Source organism: Dipodomys spectabilis, unplaced genomic scaffold (assembly GCF_019054845.1).
Source record: "Dipodomys spectabilis isolate Male_0828 unplaced genomic scaffold, ASM1905484v1 ptg000854l, whole genome shotgun sequence".
Lineage (NCBI taxonomy): Eukaryota > Metazoa > Chordata > Mammalia > Rodentia > Heteromyidae > Dipodomys > Dipodomys spectabilis.
This window is the reverse complement of record NW_024871531.1, coordinates 69163-88931: the sequence shown is the minus strand read 5'-3', so window position 1 is coordinate 88931 and position 19769 is coordinate 69163. Positions and strand designations below refer to the sequence as shown.

At 42.7% G+C, this 19769-nt stretch overlaps 1 protein-coding gene across 3 annotated transcripts in view; it reads left to right on the top strand.

Moving 5' to 3' along the window:
• Enah (ENAH actin regulator) overlaps window positions 1-19769 on the top strand; it is a 121969-nt gene that overhangs the window by 77979 nt on the left and 24221 nt on the right. Inside the window, exons 4-8 of one of the 3 annotated variants that reach the window (XM_042673455.1) lie at window positions 2651-2707; window positions 7682-7766; window positions 17575-17619; window positions 17665-17774; window positions 19433-19543. In XM_042673455.1, the coding sequence (XP_042529389.1) occupies window positions 2651-2707; window positions 7682-7766; window positions 17575-17619; window positions 17665-17774; window positions 19433-19543 (408 nt within the window). Of the gene's footprint in view, window positions 1-2650; window positions 2708-7681; window positions 7767-17574; window positions 17775-19432; window positions 19544-19769 lie in introns of all 3 variants that reach the window. The other 2 variants (XM_042673454.1, XM_042673456.1) reach the window with 2 other exon arrangements.

The window sequence follows — 19769 nt, the reverse complement described above, 5'->3', positions numbered from 1 at the left end:
TGTAGATGTGATGGATGAGGGGACACTGTCACATGTGGATGTGATGGATGAGGGGACACTGTCACATGTAGATATGATGGATGAGGGGACGCTGTCACATGTAGATGTGGATGAGGGGACACTGTCACATGTAGATGTGGATGAGGGGACACTGTCACATGTAGATGTGGATGAGGGGACACTGTCACATGTAGATGTGATGGATGAGGGGACACTGTCACATGTAGATGTGATGGATGAGGGGACACTGTCACATGTGGATGTGATGGATGAGGGGACACTGTCACATGTAGATGTGGATGAGGGGACACTGTCACATGTAGATGTGGATGAGGGGACACTGTCACATGTAGATGTGGATGAGGGGACACTGTCACATGTAGATGTGATGGATGAGGGGACACTGTCACATGTAGATGTGATGGATGAGGGGACACTGTCACATGTAGATTGATGGATGAGGGGACACTGTCACATGTAAATGTGGATGATTGGACACTGTCACATGTAGATGTGGATGAGCGGACACTGTCACGTGTAGATGTGGTGGATGAGCGGACACCACTACCTGGTAGAAGAGGGATGAACATGAGAAGTTTTCTTTTCCTGAAGTATAGATATTATAGATATTCAATTTTAGGTTCTTGGTACATTTCAATTTCCCATTTTCCCCTTTTTTGGGGGCGTCTTCTCATCCTTATTTCTTTCAGTCCTATATATGTATTATGTAATATGTAAATGCTCACGTTCTGCTACTGAATTTATTGAGTGTCAACAGTGAATCTTTTCCTATCCCATCTTGTGCCCTTGACTGAGTGAAGAAACAGTTAATGGTGTATGAAGCAGCAAGTGCTTGAGATGCAGTATCTTCAGGAAATGCCAACTGCAGTGGAATTCCAATGGTCTGTCAGGAGGTAGATGAGTATTTTACCTGGTGATATGAAGTAAAAGTCAGCGGCGCGTAAGGGGCTGGTGTCGTCCGGAGCCTGTCGTGAAGCTGGGCGTGTTGTGTGGTAAATGTGCACTAGCCACAGTGTGGCAGCTGTCAGAAACTTTGTGCTGAAGTTCCCTGCAGTGAGATAGAGCACCTCCTTTGCTGTCAGAAAGGAGACGTGTTTTCAGTTTTTTCCTGTAAGTTTGTGTTTTGTTTTGTTCTTGATTTTTCCCTTAAATACGAAAGGAACTAATGGGTAAATCCTGAAATCTAGGCATGTTTATTAGTGTAAATGTGTTGTTAATAGCCATTTATGAATTATCAGTACAATAGATTTATTTTTTAATCAGTTCAAACTTAAAATGTAATTGTTCAAATTTTCTAAATTGCTTATCTTTTGGAATGATCTGATTAGATTTGTGGTCTTTCTGTATCTTTGTAATTAATATAAAGACGATATAACTTTTAATAATATAGTGGTGCTTTTAAGAACTTAGCAAGGTAACTTTTATTAACCTTATTTATATTGTGCTTGCAAATATCTGTAATATATTAGAGCCAGACAAACTTAATTGTGAAATATATTTTTCAAACTACCAAGTTTTTCTTGACTATTTAAGACTTACTACCATTTTAAGGTATTCATTCTTTATAAATTAATTTGGTTTTGATTCTACTCCAACTTTTTCACTTAGTAGGAGTTACAACATTCTTGAAAGAAATGTAGGTTCAGGGAAATATAAAATATAGTTACTTGCCTTTATGTGATATTTCATAAGCTGATGTATATTTAACCCAGGAACTGTATCTTGATATGAATGAACACAAAATTTTTGACATGCTAAATAGAATTTCTTTAGAATTGTGTAGAAAATTGATGAAAACTTTAGATGTTACTAATAAGAAAATATATTTTACTTTTGTCTTTCCATCCTAGTTTTTAATATCACCTTCATGTGGGACAAGGTGGTTTTTTTTTTAATGAATTACTAACTTCTGGGTTTTTCTCTAAAGAGAATTTACTTCATTGACACCTAGCTAATTTTTGTCTAAATAGCCTAAATAAAATGGCTAATTGATGCGATTGGTTCAGTAAAATATTTTGTCAAGTATGTAGACATATTGAGAAAAAAAATGAAATGTGGTTTGGTAAACAATAGTTGGGTTTTTTTTCAAAGTTTAAAGCAAACATTTTATATCAGTGAATATGTACTGCAGCAGGCTGTTTATAGCAGCCTTTGTTGTTGTTTTTCAGCTTGTAGAAATGCATTAATCTCACATTAAATGAATCTTGAGTATTTCCCCTAAATTTTATTCAGGTGTAATTTTCCTAAATGGGAAGGTAGACTTTATAAAATCTAATTGCCTTAGATCTCAGCTTTCTGTACTTTATCTTCATTAATGTTTTAAAAATACAATCTTACAATGCGAGTTGCACTCTTTGATTGTATAACTCTAGAACTATTTATAACTGCATCCTGTGTTGTGAGGCTTATTCTAGGGTTTTCTACAAGTAAGATTACATGTAAGTTATTTTTAAGAGCTATGCTAAAGAGGATACTGTTTATTAAATTACAGCGCGTCCAGAATGAGGATCTAGATAGGACGTGTGTGTAAAAACATTTTGAACTTTCAGAGCACCTTTTAGTTTATGTGAAGTTCTTCAGATGGCCCCGTTGTCCTTGGAAGCTTCTAACACCAAGGTGTCTGTTGCAGCCCAGAGCAAAGTTACTGCTACCCAGGACAGCTCTAATTTGCGATGTATTTTCTGTGGTAAGCAACATTATGTTTACATTACTTTCTCAAGCTGTGGTACATACTACTTACACATTTCCATACCTTTTGTTTCCTTAGGCCGTAGTCTGGTTTGTGGTTTTTGGGATATATAGCAAGCTATTGTTTTAATGTTGTGATATTCGTTGTGGTTTGTGTAGGTGATTTGGGCCAGCTCTTGAATTGACTTGCTGGGATTTAGTTAGAACTGGGATCTTAAACCTCCACCTCTTAATCTTAACACCTACCTCTTCCAATACAAAGGAGAGGGATTTTTGTTCATGTTTGTTTTTAACTATTTTGTTTGAAAGCAGACTTTTGACTGAGAATTTAAGGAAATGTTTGTATGCATTTTAATATTTGAGGAATGTAAATGTCTTATTTGAAGGGAGCTTTTCTTAACTTGAATTAATTTTAGGTGTGCATGTTGTAAGAGGCAGATGTAAATACTGCTTTAATAAAAAGGCTTCTGCTCAACACGCTTTTTTTTTCCTTTTTTCTTTTTATGTTTTATATGTTAGATGCCTGTGGCTTAGGAGTAAATTTAGGCTAATAGAATATTTTTGTCATGCTCACTCATACATACATGTGTGCACACACACGTATTGTTTGCATGGACAAGTGAGGTTTGTCACTTAGCCCAGATGAGAGCTGATCAGGTGTGTTCACACCCCTATCCTTGCATATTGGGATGGATAGGTAGAGAGAGAGATGCATATCTTTGTTTGAAGTCCTTTATTTTCCATTTGATTCTGAAACTTTACATTTTAAAAGCCCAAGTTCCAAAAGGTGAATTAATTATATTTGAGCTTTCTTTAAATTTATGTAACGTATTTTGACTCATGTATATCTTGACTATCCAGATTATTTTATGAAAGAAAGCTATATAATGAAACACTGCAAGAATTTTGTATCAACACAGTCTGTGTCTGTGCTTTATACATGGGACTCAAACTTTTAATGTGGTTCCTCAGTATTACTGGTATTATTTCCTTAAAGAGAATCATTTTAAAGTTTATGTATTTACTGGTTTAGGCATAGAAACGTATATAAATTGAAAACAAAAGTGTGTGTGCTGCGTGTGGGTGTGAGTACTGGGGCTTGAACTCAGGGCTTTGTGGTTTTGCTTCGCTTTTTGGATCCAGGCTGGCACTTGACAACCTAAGCCACACCTCTACTTCCAGCTTTTTGCTGGTTAATTGGAGATAAGAACCTCTTAGATTTGTCTGCCCTAGCTGGCTTCAAACCTTGATCCTCAGATCTCTGCCTCCTGAGCAGCTAGGATTATAGGTGTGAGCTTCAGTGCCTGGCTTCTATTTCCTGACTATAATTATATTGTAGATTTGTTTCAGTATTGAGCCTATTGTGTGGACATTTCACAGCTCTCTTCTCTCCCTTTCAGATTCCATAAGAAGCAGTACAGACTAAGTGTTCAATTAGTAACCTTATTTCTGATTTCCTGCCTCCTCCTGGAGGTTCTTCTAGACCATTCTTTGACCTAGCCATGAGAGATCATTGATATTTTTATTACTAAGGATCAGTTGATTTCATTTTTGAACACCTATTTAACTTTCGTCTTAAAATCTTAGGTTCCCATGCAGAATAGTTTACCTAACTGTAGCAAAAACATGGATTTGGCCTATTAATACAGGTGAATATTAAGTTTGTAAAATAATAGGTTAGAAAGCAGATTTCAGGTTAGAAAGCAGATTTCCTCTGTTACTACCTTTATCTGTGAGCAAACAGCATAATTACAACTTTGCTAAGTTTAAATGAATCCTATTGTGAATAATACTATCTATTTGTCTTTCAGTCCTGTGCTTTTAAATAGTCTGTGGCTATGTGTGAAACTAGACTTGTGAAAATTAAAATAGGAACAGTAAGTACTTTAACCAAAACTGAATATTGAAGACAAGATGATAGTGCTATTCATGTTTCACAGGGAGATTTCTATTGGATTTATTTTTACTTTTATTTTTGACAGTGATTTAAACTTGAGCCTCACTCTTGGCTTGCTTATCTGGTGTTCTACCACTTGAGCCCTACCTCCAGTCCAGCTTTTTGCTCGTTATTTTTGGAGATGGAATCTTTCAGACTTTGTGTCCTGGCGAGATTCCCTGGATCTCAGCCTTCTGAGTAGCCAGGATTTCAGGCGTGAGCCAATTGCACACAGCTCCTATCATTTGTGGGCTATTATGTCAGTGACACTGCCACATTTTTTCATTAGAAACGAGCAGGTCAGAAGCCATGTATTCTGTAGCCAGGACACATTAAGGTCAAACATTGTCCCTGGTACTAGAAGAGGAGAGTGACCCTGAAAGAGCTACTGCTGCTGTGCTGTAGCTCGTGAGCTTGCTTGTCCTTGTGTTAGTCCCCATGTGATGCTTGCCACCACCTGTTCTGTATTTGATGAAGTAGGCGTTAGACCTTGTGAAGAAATGTCACATCCCGGAAAGGACAGTGGTAGCTCACACAGCCTTGGCTGCCCTTGGCTGTGGCTTCTCACTGTTAGAGGTGTACTGCCTTGGTATTATTCATTGATTTTAAAGCCCATTAGAATGTTTGACCACAAGGCAAAATGTAATTATGTGCCTCTGCTTCACATTTATCCAGAACTTGTATTTAATATGTCATGCTGTTTATAAGCATTTTTAAATGCATGTAAATTGCCAGTGTTCTAGTTTTTACAATTTGATGATATTGATGAAGAAAAGGCAAACAAAACAGCCAGATTAAATATAAATGAGGGAAAGGGCAAAGGCAGGTTCCCTCCCTCTTCCCTGCAGGAAGAGTATCTGGCCTTTATCATGGAGAACTGTGTAGCAGGTAATGAATAAATGTCGAGAGTTCTTGGATCAAAAATGTTCCTCTTTCCTAGGTACCGTTCTTCAACGGATTTGTCAAGAAAGCTTTTAAAAAGCTTAAGCAGAGGGGCTGGAGGCGAGGCTTAAGCGGTAGAGCACCTGTCTGTGTGGTGGTGCTGAGTTCATTCCCCAGCACTACCAAAACAAGGGGGAAAAGTAGTAAATTTCATTACATGTGTGCTACAACCATAGAAAACAATAGAAAGAGTTGAGAACTGTTCTGTAGATTGGTATAAACCTTTTTTTCCTAACTCTGTTCATGAGTTATATCAGACTTGTTACTTTTTTAACCTGTTTAACAGTATTGGGTTGGAATTTTGACATCTTTTTTCTTGAATATATATATTTGAAATAAAACTTAAAATTTCAATTATTGTTGATAGAATCCCCGTTTTAGATCTGTCAAACAAGTCTTGCTCTAATGTTTGTGTAGCCTGAAGTTTTCACTTAAATTCTCAAACCTTATTTTTAAAGGTAATTAAGCCATACTAATTTGACCATGCCAAATGCTTTTGCATTTTATAGTTTTGGATAAAGTACACCTGTCCCCATCCATTTTACTTTTTCTCAAACCTCCGCTCCCACTTTGTGTAATAGCCCCCCTTCTTCCAGGAGAGGGGACTTAATTCCTGTAAAACATTAAGCATTAGTAGGTCACAAAATGTGACAGTTTTTTTTTTAAATCATGTTAGTTGCCAAGGAAAGCATTCTAGTCTGCTTACTAGAAAAAAGTTATTTGTTTATTTTTGCAAGTATTTATGTGTATTTTTAATCTTGATTATAAAAAGTTTTTTAGGTTTTTGATTGCTGATGTTTTTTGATGTTTCCTTTATTTGGCTATTAAAATAACAGGCTTTTAGGAGAGTTTATGAAATATACCACTGCACTTGTCTAATTTGTCCTTAGAGAATAAATTAAGTGATTAGTCTAAAAACATTTATAAAGAGGTGAGGATAAAGCTACTAGGTAAGTTGAGATCAAATTATTTCTGTTTCTCTGTATCTGTAATATACCAGTACAATATTTTACCCTGATGGAGCTAACTTCCAGTAGTACATTATGGCTCATAGATTGTAAGAGTCTGCATTATGTATAGAAGCATTTAAACATTTTTATGCTGGTGCTCTACCACAATCTTTCAGAACTGGTCAGGGAGACTAGAATTCAGAAGTACATGTATACCACTCCTCTCCTATTCCCACAAGTGGGCCAGAACTGTCTCTGTACTCTCTCGTTTGCTGTTTCAAGATTGTTCTAGAATATCCTTAGGCATAATATATTAGGTCCAGCAATGATCTCACTTAGTTTCTATATCCAGTGCTGTTAAGGTTCCCCATAATTTAGTAGCATTCTGTCTAGGTTGTTGAAATGGGTCTGCATTATGTATATGGTATGCAGGAATGGATGGTTGTTAGTTTCTTGTGACAGTACCATGTTGGTATGAATGCCGGTTTTTTTCTTTCTTTCCCAAATGAAAAGTCATTAAGATTACCTCTGTTACATTTTATGAATTTGATATTTAAAATTAGATGTAGGTTAATTTATTATATGGAAGTTAAGCAAATATTTCTTTCACCAGTATTGGAAATGCCAGGCTATTAAGCAGAAGTGGCAGCTTAAGTTGGGCACATTTGATAAATGCATTAGCATACCTCTGTGGTCTAGTAATAAGGTTCTCATGCTCTCTCTCTCCTGTTTTTCATTTCCAGTGTTCTATTTAGGTGAGTTTTTAAATTCTGAATTTTCATTTAAGTTTTCCCTCTCCACTTCATGAATTGCCCAAAGAGAATGTCTCATTGTCTTAGCAAATGTCCAGCTCGGGTGCCTACTGGATGCTCATTGAACACTTGTTTTACTCAAGCTCTTCATATAGAAGTGTTTATTTTCCTTTGTCGTTGATGTTTTCATCTGTCTCAAGCCTTCTGGAGATGATGACAGTATTACGTTGCAGTCTTTCATTTGCTGTGTGTTATGTAAAGCTTACAATTTATTTTGCTAGACAAAGAAGATACATTTGTAAATATGTGATGGTTTTATGTTGCCCTCATGATTTTACTTCTGGATAATTAATAGGACGTATGTTCACCTGTAATGTTTTCCTCCTTTATAGGGCCAACATTGCCTAGACAAAATTCACAACTGCCTGCTCAAGTTCAAAATGGCCCATCCCAAGAAGAGTTGGAAATCCAAAGAAGGTAACTCACTGTTTTCACTTTTTCTACTGCGGAAGACAAAACTGTGAACACCCTACTACTGGAAGTAGTTGATGTCTTTTCAGAGCTTTGAAAGTCCACTTTTATGTGAGTTTGTGTATCACGAGCAACGAGTGACTTGTGAATGCTTCACATGAGGTGTTATAAAATCTTACATCTGCTTCTTGGTTAAAACGATAACTTGTTACGACTGAACGTGTTAAGCACACTTAACAACAAGTCTTACTTGATAATAGTTAATCATAAAATCTAACTATTTTACATAACCAGCCCAACTAGAACGTTGACATTGTGTTGGCTGGTTCTACAAAGTGGCCATCTTAAGATAATTGTAGTGGTAAAAGACAAATATCTTGCCTTATGACTAGATGCTGTTTGAACTGAGTTGGCAACATCATTTACATCATTTCAATAGTCTACAGATAGCTGCATTTAGGGGTAACTTTTTAAAAATTATCTGTCTGCATTACGAAGTATTTTGCAATACTGCTTTTCAAATTCAGGTACTTTCCGTAACTGAAAATAAGATAGTTAAACCAGGTGTCCCGCTTCTAAACAAAGTGAAGGTTTTTTTTTTGAGGGTGGCGTATTGGAGTCTTTATTACAACACTAGCAGTCTGCAGGCTGCCCATTGTAACAGAGGTTTGCAGCCTCCAAGTACAACACCGTTGGGAAACAGGCCAGAAAGAAAGAACAAAAACAGTATCAACAAACCAATTCGGCTGAATTGGGATGCCAGGAGACAGGACCCGGGACACGATTATGGAGACATGTGTCCTGACATCCCAAAGGGAAGGTTTTTAGAGGTGGCCATGCTCTTGTTTGTTTTTGAGGGAGAGGATTGTCACCATTGTGAGCCTGGACCATTGTACAGATGGAGTTTTTTTGTCCTAGTACTGGCTTCTTTTTCAAACAGAACCACAGAACCTGTGGCCTCACTTGGTGGAGAAGCCCAGCTGTTCTGCACACGCCCTGCTCTGCCTCCATCTTGCAGCTGATTTTCTCCTGTGACTGTCAGTGAATCTTTGGTTTTGTGTGTTTGAGCAGTCCTTTTAAAGCCCTGTGGCTCCCTTTATACACTGTGTAGATGCATGCCAATGTCGTACTTAACCATTGTTGGCCTACTCCGAGGCAGATGTAGCCAGGCATGTTTCTATTTACATAGCTCAATGTTTGGGACCCTTTCCATTTAAAGACTCATTTACAATCTTTTTTTTTTTTTGGAGGGGTCCGGTTCTGGGGCCTGAACTCTGGGCCTTGGTGCTGTCCCTCAGCTCTTCAGCTCAAGGCTAGCACTCTACCACTTGAGCCACAGCGCCTAGCACTCTACCACTTGAGCCACAGCGCCACTTCGGCTTTTTTTTTTTTTTCTGCTTATGTGGTGCTGAGGAATCCAACCCAGGGCCTCAGGCATGCAAGGCAAGCGCTCTACTACTGAGCCACCTCCCTAACCCTCATTTACAATCTTACAATTCTCTAAACTTTATTGCTTTGAGCATTTTCTTTTCTCTGTTCTTGACTATTGTTTGTTTGTTCTGCTCCCTGTTTCCCATGTATTTTGTTCTGTATTCTGGCAGGTTTTTTGTTTTGTTTTTTCTTTTTGGTGTGGGTACTGGGGCATGGGCCCAGTCTCTTTGGCCTTCTCCCAGCTTTTTCTCTCATGCTGACACTCTACCATAAGGCGCACCTCTAGTATGGCCTTTTACTGGTTGTTATTAGAAAGAAGAGTCTCAAGAACTTTTTCCCAGGCTACCTTTGAACCAGGATACTCAGATCTTAACTTCCTAGGTAGCTAGGGTTACCTGTGTAACAGCTGGTGCTCTGCTAATTTTCTTAGTAACCTTATATTCTAGGCCAGCATTGTTGAGTAGTGCTGTTTTTAATTAGTGAGTGAAATAGGATAATAGATGAAATCTACCATATCAAAAATTACGTTTTTAACACTAAAAGCACTAACACATTTGTCATACCAAGTTCAGTGCATATATTATGCTTTAAACACATTTCTGTTGGTTCTGGTGGCTTATGCCTGCTACCTACTCAGGAGGTTGAGATCTAAGGATCCAGGTTCAAAGCCAGCCCAGGCAGAAAAGTCCCTGTGAGGGGCTGGGAAGGTGGCTCAGTGGTAGAGCACTTGCCTTGCATGCCTGAGGCCCTGGGTTCAATTCCCCAGCACCACATAAGCAAAAAGAAAAAGGCTGGAAGTGGCGCTATGGCTCAAGTGGTAGAGCGCTAGCTTTGAGCTGAAGAGCTCAAGGGACAGCGCCTAGGTTCCAGAGTTCAGGCTCCATGACCAGACCCCCCCTCCCCCGCCCCCCCCCCCAAAAAAAAGTCCCTGTGAGACTCTTATCTGCAATTACCATAAAAAACTAGAGGTGGCGCTGTGGCTCAAGTGGCCCAATGCTAGTCTTGAGCACAGAGGCTCAAGGACAGTGCCCAGGTTCTGAGTTCAAGCCCCATAGCCAACAAACTAATTTTTTTTCAGACTGACAACAACTTGCATGCAGAGTGTGCCGGAGCCACAGTGCCTGTGGGACCTCACGGAGGGCACGTGGTCTCTTCCTTTTGGTGCTTGTGTGCTGTCTTATGGCTCTTACCTTCAATGTCTCTTTCTTTTTCTTAATTTGAATTATGTCCCTCCTAAATCATTGCGTACGCATCTCAGCTTTCCTTCAAGTAGTTTTTCCTAGGGTCTGCTTGTTTATTCAGAGGAAAACTCAAATTGTGTAATTCCTTAGAAAGGTTCACTTACAGTCCAACACGGTACAAGACACAGCATTTGAAAGGGGGCCAGGATTAAGAGGGGGAGGATAGATGAATGGAGAGAGGAAGTGGGTAGATTGCAGTCATACAATTCAGCATATATCCTACAAAATTAAGAAAAATAAGGGAGGCCTTCGCCATGGGAAGGGTGGGAAAGAACGGTGAAAGGAGTGGCATGGGTCAAGGTCTGCTGTGTTCTTAAATTGTTGACTGGCGGCTACTGAAAGATGAAAAAGAGAAAAAGGATAAAAAAAGACATTGGCCAGGCTGTCCTGTGCTGTTGAAGGGTTGTGTAGCACTTTGCTGTGAGCACAGCAGCCATCTGACTGACAGCAGGAGAGCCAGCTGAGAAGCTCCTTTGGTGAGCTGCTCATCGTAAGTCTTGGGGGAGCGGGAGTGTGCGGGGAGGGGCATGATCTACCTGGCTGAGCTAGTAGGACGGCCTACGAGGGGCAAGGCCGGCCTTTGTTGGAATATATCAAAGGTAAATGTATACTCCTCCTGCTGTGGGCCTGCTTTATCATGAGTGTGATAGACACTTGTACGATTCTGGAGTTGTATGATGGAGGAGGGACATTGGGCTTCAGAGTCTACCAACCAGATGGACGCTCCCTCACCCCTCTGCTCAGCATTTCTAGGGCCCCTTTTCCCATATCCAGGGCAGCTCCTGGGACTATCTCCGATGCACCACACTCCTCAACCATGCATTTCTTTTCTGAATTCAGTGACACACTTTGTTCGCTTTGCACAAAATTGACAAATACAGGAGGTAACTAACTTAGTTGTACTCCATCAGCAAAGCTTAGAATGAAGATCATCTAGGGTGAAGCTCTGTGGTGCTGGTCCATAGCAAGCCAGTTAGTAATCCTAACATGAGATGGTGACTTCAAGAGTCTTTGCGAAGAGCGTTTGGATCCCCGACTGGGCCCCCAGTCCTCACCGTCTCCTCCCACACGCACACACCCCCTCCCACACACACACCCTCACCTGGACAACACACACACCCCTCCCACACACACACCCCCACCTGGACAGGGGCCTCGATACTCAGCCCCCCCTCACCGTCTCCTCCCACACGCACACACCCCCTCCCACACACACACCCTCACCTGGACAACACACACACCCCCTCCCGCACACACACCCCCACCTGGACAGGGGCCTCGATACTCAGCCCCCCCTCACCGTCTCCTCCCACACGCACACACCCCCTCCCACACACACACCCTCACCTGGACAGGGGCCTCGATACTCAGCCCCCCCTCACCGTCTCCTCCCACACGCACACACCCCCTCCCACACACACACCCTCACCTGGACAACACACACACCCCTCCCACACACACACCCTCACCTGGACAGGGGCCTGCACACTTAGCCCTCCTCACCGTCTCCTCCCACACGCACACACCCCCTCCCACACACACACCCTCACCTGGACAGGGGCCTGCACACTTAGCCCTCCTCACCGTCTCCACACACACACACACACACCCTCCCACACACACACACACACACACACACCCTCCCACACACACACCCTCACCTGGACAGGGGCCTGGACACTCAGCCCCCCTCACCGTCTACACACACACACACACACACACACACACACACACCCTCACCTGGACAGGGGCCTGCACACTTAGCCCTCCTCACCGTCTCCTCCCACATGCACACACCCCCTCCCACACACACACCCTCACCTGGACAGGGGCCTGGACACTCAGCCCCCCTCACCGTCTCCTCACACACGCACACACACACACACCCTCCCACACACACCCTCACCTGGACAGGGGCCTTGATACTTAGCCCTCCTCACCGTCTACACACACACACACACACACACACACACACACACACACACACACACACACACACACACACACACACACACACACACCCTCACCTGGGCAGGGGCCTCGATACTCAGCCCCCCTCACCGTCTACACACACACACACACACGGATAGGGGCCTGGACCTCAGCTCTTGGGTTAAAAATAGTTTTGGAATTTTGTCATTTATATTGTATATGCTTCAAAAAGTGTTTTAGACATAAGCTAAGTGTATGTTTGACGATTTTTGATGTTAATCTCATGCTTTGAACATGCTTACATTTGGGATGCAGTTTGGGAGAGGAGCCATTCGGTGGTAGAAGGGCAGCTCTTCCACTAGATCATTGAGGCCAGGGTGGTGTCAGAGGGAAGGAAAAGCAAAACAAGCAAAGTGTGAGGCCCCAACATGCCTGCCCAGTCAGGAGGGTGCTGGTTTGATGGGGAGTTGGAGTCATGTTAAAAATATACTAAGAAGGGGCTGGGGAGGTGGCTCAGTGGTAGAGCACTTGCCTTGCATGCATGAGGCCCTCGGTTCAATTCCTCAGCACCACATAAGCAGAAAAAGCTGGAAGTGGGGCTGAGGCTCAAGTGGTAGAGCGCTAGTCTACAGTTGAAGAGCTGAGGGACAGCACCCAGGCTCAGATTTCAGGACCAACAAAAAACAAACAAAAAATACTAAGAAAAGTGTTTTTCTGACAACTGATGTGATGAGTGGTGAACAATATGACATATGAATATTGCTAACAATAATCAAAGGGCTGTTACAATTGTATTGAGGTAATGGGAAAGAAAAAGGTTGTGAGGTCAGAATTATAATTATAAAATCACGTGGCAAGGAAGAGGTCAGTATGTAAATATAGAGACAGATACAGATAGGTGTGTGTGTGTGTGTGTGTGTGTGTGTGTACATCATCTGAATCTGAAATATCAAGAAATGATAGTTCCGAAATATCAAGAAATGATAGTTCTAAAGAAGTGGCTGTTTAGAAACATAAGATTAAATATCAGAGTATTGAATGCAGTTGCTGCTGGGAAGACTCCAAGAGTGCTGAGGGTTGTTAACATAACTGTTTTATCATAAAGTTGTTTTTTTGGGGAGGGGGGGTCCAGTCGTGGGGCCTGAACTCTGGGCCTGGGCGCTGTCCCTCAGCTCTTCAGCTCAAGGCTAGCGCTCTACCACTTGAGCCACAGCGCCACTTCCGGCTTTTTTTTATCCTGCTTATGTGGTGCTGAGGAATTGAACCCAGGGCCTCGTGCATGCAAGACAAGCGCTCTACCACTGAGCCACCTTCCCAGCCCCATCATAAAGTTTTTAATAGTTTGACTTTTTTTTTTTTCATTGATCCTAGGGTCTGAACTCAGGGTCTGGGCACTGTCTCTGAGCTTCTTTTGCTCAAGGCCCCACTTCTGGTTTTTTGGTAGTTTATTGGAGATAAGAGTCTCACAGAGCCGGCACTGGTGGCTCACGCCTGTAATACTAGCTAATGAGGAGGCTGAGATGAGGATCAGGGTTCAGAGCCAGCAGAAAAGTCCATGAGACTTTTATAAAACTCCAGTTAACTACCAGAAAACCAGAAGTGGTGTTGTGGCTCAAGCAGTAGAGCACTAGCCTTGAGCTGAAGAGCTGAAGGACAGGGTCCAGACCCAGAGTTCAGGACCCATGGCCGAACCAAAAAAAAAAAAAAGAGTCACCGATTTTCTTGCCCAGGCTGGCTGTGATCCTCAGATCTCAACCCCCTGAGTAGCTAGGACTACAGACGTGAGCCACTGGCACCTGACTTGTTTGACTTTTTAAGCTAGTAAGTGTAAAGTTGAGTTGGTAAGTGTTTACATGTTAAACTTTACTAGTCTAATACTTTTTACTATAGTAACGTGATAGTTAAAAAAAAAAGATTTTCTACTCATTTGTCTATCATTTGTTAATTTTAAATTCTACTCACCTTACTAATACCTGGCTTCCTTGGTAGTGATGGGAACATACATTCTAAGAAACATGAGTCAGTCCTATCTAGTCAAAGCATAGAGTGTAATTCAGTTCATACCTATAAATAGCCTTCTGGTCACCACCGCGTCTGGCAGTTATAAAGGGGTGTGACACCACACAGACCGGAGGAGCCGGGCCATGGAAGCGTGCAGCCCATTCATGACCCTGCAGAGGCAGGATGGACCAAAAGTGGACCGTCTTCTGTTGTAAGTGCTAGCTCCTAATTAGGCTTTATGATATTGAAACTCAACTATCTTGGTAGGTTTTATCCACTTCTTTTGTTCTCAAACAGGGAAGCAAACTATATCTTTGTAGGTTTTTTCCGAAAAGTATGAATGATAATATCAATGTGACAAAATGTTACCTACTCAAAGCATTTTCCTTAGCTCTCCTACTTTATTATGGTAAGATTGAAATCCCTCTGTATTTACCTAGGTTAGGCATTTTGAGATTTTGTGACTTGTATTCCACATGCTTCAAAATGTCTTTAGAGTCAGGCACTGGTGGCTCACACCTGTAATCCTAGCTACTCAGGAGGCTGAGATCAGGGGATGGAGGTTTGAAGCCAGCTCAGACAGGAAAATCCATGAGACTCTTACCACCAATTAATCAAAAAAGAAGTGGCTCTGTGGCTCAACTGGTAGCAAAAAAGCTCAGGGATAGCACTCAAGCCCCATACCAAAAAGAAAAAAAAGCCTCATATTGTTTAGAAACAGCTCTTCATTTAAAACACACCACACACTAGGAATAAGAGTCAGAAATGAAGTGGAATTGGAGTATCATGGCTGGGCCATGCCTATGATACTTTCATTGGATCAAGAATGGAATCTTTTTTTTTGGTCGGTCGTAGGGCTTGAACTCTGGGCCTGGGCGCTGTCCCTGTGCTCTTCAGCTCAAGGCAAGCGCCTACCGCTTGAGCCACAGCGCCACTTCTGGTTTTCTAGTGGTTTATTGGAGATCAGAGTCTCACGGACTTTCCTGCCTGGGCTGGCTTTGAACTGTGGTCCTCAGAAATCAGCCTCCTGAGTAGCTAGGATGACAGGCATGAGCCACTGGCGCCTGACTAAGACTGGAATCTTATGCGCTGGTTTTTCCTGTGATTACGTATGCATTGGGGAAAGCCTATGTACAGGAGGGATGGCGAGCATCTCACCGTTAGAACGTAGATATCTAAAGCCAATAACAAAAAATACTGGAAAGACTGGGGAAATGATGGGATTTGTAAAACTGTATTTTTCTGTTATTTTGATATAAATGAAGAACATTCTAATAAGGAGACACATGTGAAAAGTCTTACAATCTTGGTTCTTTCATGCAGATTCCACTTGAGTTGCTCACTGACTTCATTTTTCACAGCCGGACTTACCTGTCTGGTTTTCACTAGAACATTCTTCCCACGTGCGTCTGATTTCTTCCGTCACTGCCACCCTTAGCAGGTGGGCGGCCATCATAGGTGGCCACTGGGTTCTTTGGTTTCTGTTTTGTCAGATGGTCTTTTTCTTTTCTATTAAGGGGGGAGGTTTTTGGAAAGATTTTGTTGGTTTATTCATACTGCTGGGAGAAACAGTAGCACACTTGTTTTTATAAGTTTGCCTCTGCATAGAACCCAAATAGTTAATTAGCCCAGCGTGAACCATTATGCTCGTTACTTTTTAAAGAGCTTTAAAAAATATCAGCTCATTTAATCTTCCCTACAGTGATGTGAAATAGAGCTACAAGATGAGACTTTGGTTTTTTTTTTTTTTTTATTGTAAAGCTACTATACAGAGGGTTACAGTTACATGAGTGAGGTTATGAGTACACTTCCTCTTGAACATTGTTACCCCCTCCATTGGGAGGGAGGGGATGGGGGGGGGGAGACTTTGGTTTTTTAAGGAGGGCTAATTGGTACAATTACGTAAAGGGAATTTGGACTCATATGTTAAGAATCTTTGGGGATGTATGCCATTTCACTAGTAAATGTGTGTCGGTATTGATCTTGTACAAACAGTTATACTATGCCTTGGGGATGAAGGCAGAGGCCTTGGACAGGAGACAGCCGAGCACTGTTACATTCTCACGGAAAACAACGAAGCACAATCCAGGCTTTAGGGTAATAGTCACAATGTATTGAAGAAAAGAAAGCAAGCATAGCGACATTATTATTGTAATTTGTTTGTTTTTTAAATTGTGTGTGTGTGTGTGTGTGTGTGTGTGTGTATTTTTATAGGAAGCAAGTCCTGGAAAGGAAGAGAGAGAAACAGAGAATCAAAATGTTACAGCTGCCGGGCACAGGTGGCTCACGCCTGTAATCCTAGCTACTCAGGAGGCTGAGATCTGAGGATTGAGGTTCAAAGCCAGCCTGGGCGGGAAAGTCCATGAGACTCTTATCTCCAATAAACCACTAGAAAACCGGAAGTGGCTCTGTGGCTCAAGTAGTAGAGCTCTCGCCTTGAGCTGAAGAGCTGAGGGACAGCGCCCAGGCCAGAGTTCAAGCCCCACGACCGACAAACAAACAAAAAGTTACAGCTGCTTTTGATTCAGAATTTCTGTCTTCTTAAATATGTTTTGGGAGTGGTTTTGTCTTACTTTGTTTTATGGTGCTGGGAATTGAACTCAGGTCCTTGTAGTTAAAGCAAGTACTCTACCATTTCATCCACACTCCCAGCCCTTTTGTGTTTATGTTTCTATTTGAGACAGTCTGGAAGGTTCCTTTGTTTCCTGGGCCTAGCTTCCATCTTGTGATCTTCCTACTACCACCTTCTGGCTAGGATTGGCTGAGGTTGCAGGCATACACCATCATGTCTCCAAATTCTGGGTTTCCCTGTTGTGTTTTGTTTGAATTCAGTAAGTGCTTGTTCAGCTTTGTCCCATCAGGATACTTTATAGAGTGACCATTTATTTCTTGTACTGTTAAAATTTGGTTGTTACCTTTAGGAAGAAAAATGAAATGGTTTAAATGGTTATAATAATGACTTCCAGTCATTAAAGTGGTCTATTCCATTATATGGAACGTTTGTTTGTTTCTAACACTTTATTCTTGGGAATGCAGAACAAGGCTTCATTCAGTGTGATGTGCTGCCGCATGGGGCCAGGGTGGGACTGATGGAAAGGCGTTGCAAAGGCAGCCTTCCTTCCCGAGGAGAGCACAGGTGTCACGTGCCTTTGTGAGTATGGGTTCCTTTTTAGTAGGTGCATGTTTTTATTTTTTAATTTTTATTTCAGGCAACTGCAAGAACAGCAACGTCAGAAGGAGCTGGAGAGGGACAGGCTGGAGAGAGAAAGAATGGAGAGGGAAAGACTGGAGAGAGAGAGGCTGGAGAGAGACAGGCTGGAGAGGGAGCGGCTGGAGCAGCTGGAACGGGAGCGGCTGGAGCAGCGGGAGCAGGTGGAATGGGAGCGAGAGCGCAGAGTGTCGAGTGCCGGTAAGGGAGCTCCGCTCTGCCGTGTCCTAGGTTGCCACGTGCGAGGTGCTCGGGGCTCAGCAACACAGGCCACAATAGGAACCACGTGCAGCGATTATGTCCTCGAACCTCCTGGGAATAGCTATCCCGGCACTGCAGGTCTTCCCACACCCCCTGGAGGAGGCGGAGAGTGTGGATGAGTGAGCCTGGAGGGTATTTCCCGCATCTCACATCCCATCTCAGTGTTGTGCAATAAGAAATTAGCTTGACAAGGTCTAAGGTGTTCAAAGGAGGAATTAAAATAGTAGGTAAAAAATACATTCCCAAATTTACTGGTTGCTTAAATATACTTTATAGTCTTCTGAAAAGCCAGTGAAAATAAAAATACATAATTGCACTTGTTAGAGGACATAAAGATTTGAGATGTGGCTAAAAGTCTGAGGCATTTAACATTCTCTAAAGAACTTGTATTCTTTGTTGCCTATATCAGAATCCTCAGTGTGAGTTCACTAAGTATTAGTTGGTTGGTCTGTTATGCTTCATTTGTTTTTAACTGCCTAATTATCTTCTGGAAGAAGACAAAACTTTCTCACAAATAAACATTTAATTAGAAAATCACTTGCCCCTTGTAGTGAACATTTTGCCAGTTTGGCTATTTGTTGTTGTTTCTTTAAACAACTAAGTTATTTTCCGTTGATGAGCTTTTGCACATATTTTTAATGTCTCTGTAATGGATGCAGTAATTAAAATTAAGACTGTCACTATCCTTATAAGAATAATTTATCTGCTTATTAGATTAAGATAAAGTTTATTTCATCCTCTTCTAGATCTTAAAATGTGTATATAGATTAAAAGTACTGCATGAAAGTGATTTGCACATGTGTCTAATTCTCTGCTACTAACTAGTCTACATTTATACATTTTGTCTGATTGCTGGTTCTGTGGCTTCACTAGCTCCCTTTTTCTCTCTTTTTTATCGTCTTTTGCTGCTGCTTCCCACCTCTGTCCAGCTCCGTCTTCAGACAGCTCCCTGTATAGTGCTCCACTTCCTGAGTATTCCAGTTGCCAGCCTCCTTCAGCACCTCCTCCATCATACGCTAAAGTCATCTCTGCTCCGGTGTCGGAGGCCACTCCTGATTACGCTGTAGTGACTGCTCTGCCTCCTACTTCCACACCCCCCACACCTCCACTGCGGCACTCAGCAACACGCTTCGCCACTTCTCTAGGTTCAGCCTTCCACCCCGTCCTTCCCCATTACGCCACAGCACCTCGTCCCCTGAGCAAAACTTCTCGACCTTCTTCTCCTGTGAACACACCCTCTCCTCAGCCTCCAGCTTCGAAGCCCTGTGCCTGGTCTCCTTCCAGTTTCTCACCCCTCCCTCCATCTCCTCCAATAATGATTAGCAGTCCCCCTGGCAAAGCTACTGGTCCGAGGCCTGTCCTCCCTGTCTGTGTCTCTTCTCCTGTGCCCCAAATGCCTCCGTCGCCCACAGCACCGGAGGGGCTGCTGGACTCGGCGCCCTGCCCTGGGTCTCCACCGCCCGCCGCGGGGCCAGCAGTGCCGCCACCTGCCCTTGCATCTCTCCCACACTGCGGCCCGCAGGCCTCTCCTCCTCCGGGCCCTGCCCCCGCCCCCGCTCCCGCCTCCAAGCCCAGTGTTCTCCCTTCTCCCTCTGCAGCCACCCCTGCCTCTGTGGAGAGCCCTGTAAACTCTGAGCTGGGAGACCCCTCTGCTGCAGAGCCAGGCTTGCAGGCAGCCTCTCAGCCGGCCGAGGCTCCAGCCCCGCAGGGTAAGGTTTCTTCATGGCTCCTGACAGTGGTCACAGCTGAGCTGCCGAGGAGACTGGGAGGAGGGTTGGACGTTTGTGTACCATAGAGCCATGTGGTTTTGAAAGTTAAAAGATGAAAGGTAAAAAGCAGCCATTGTGAGTCCTGTTTGCTTGATTGCAGTTGAAGGGTGTCTTGTGGAAGTGGGTTTGAGAGTGTACTGCAGCATTCTAAACAGCTCTCCAGCTC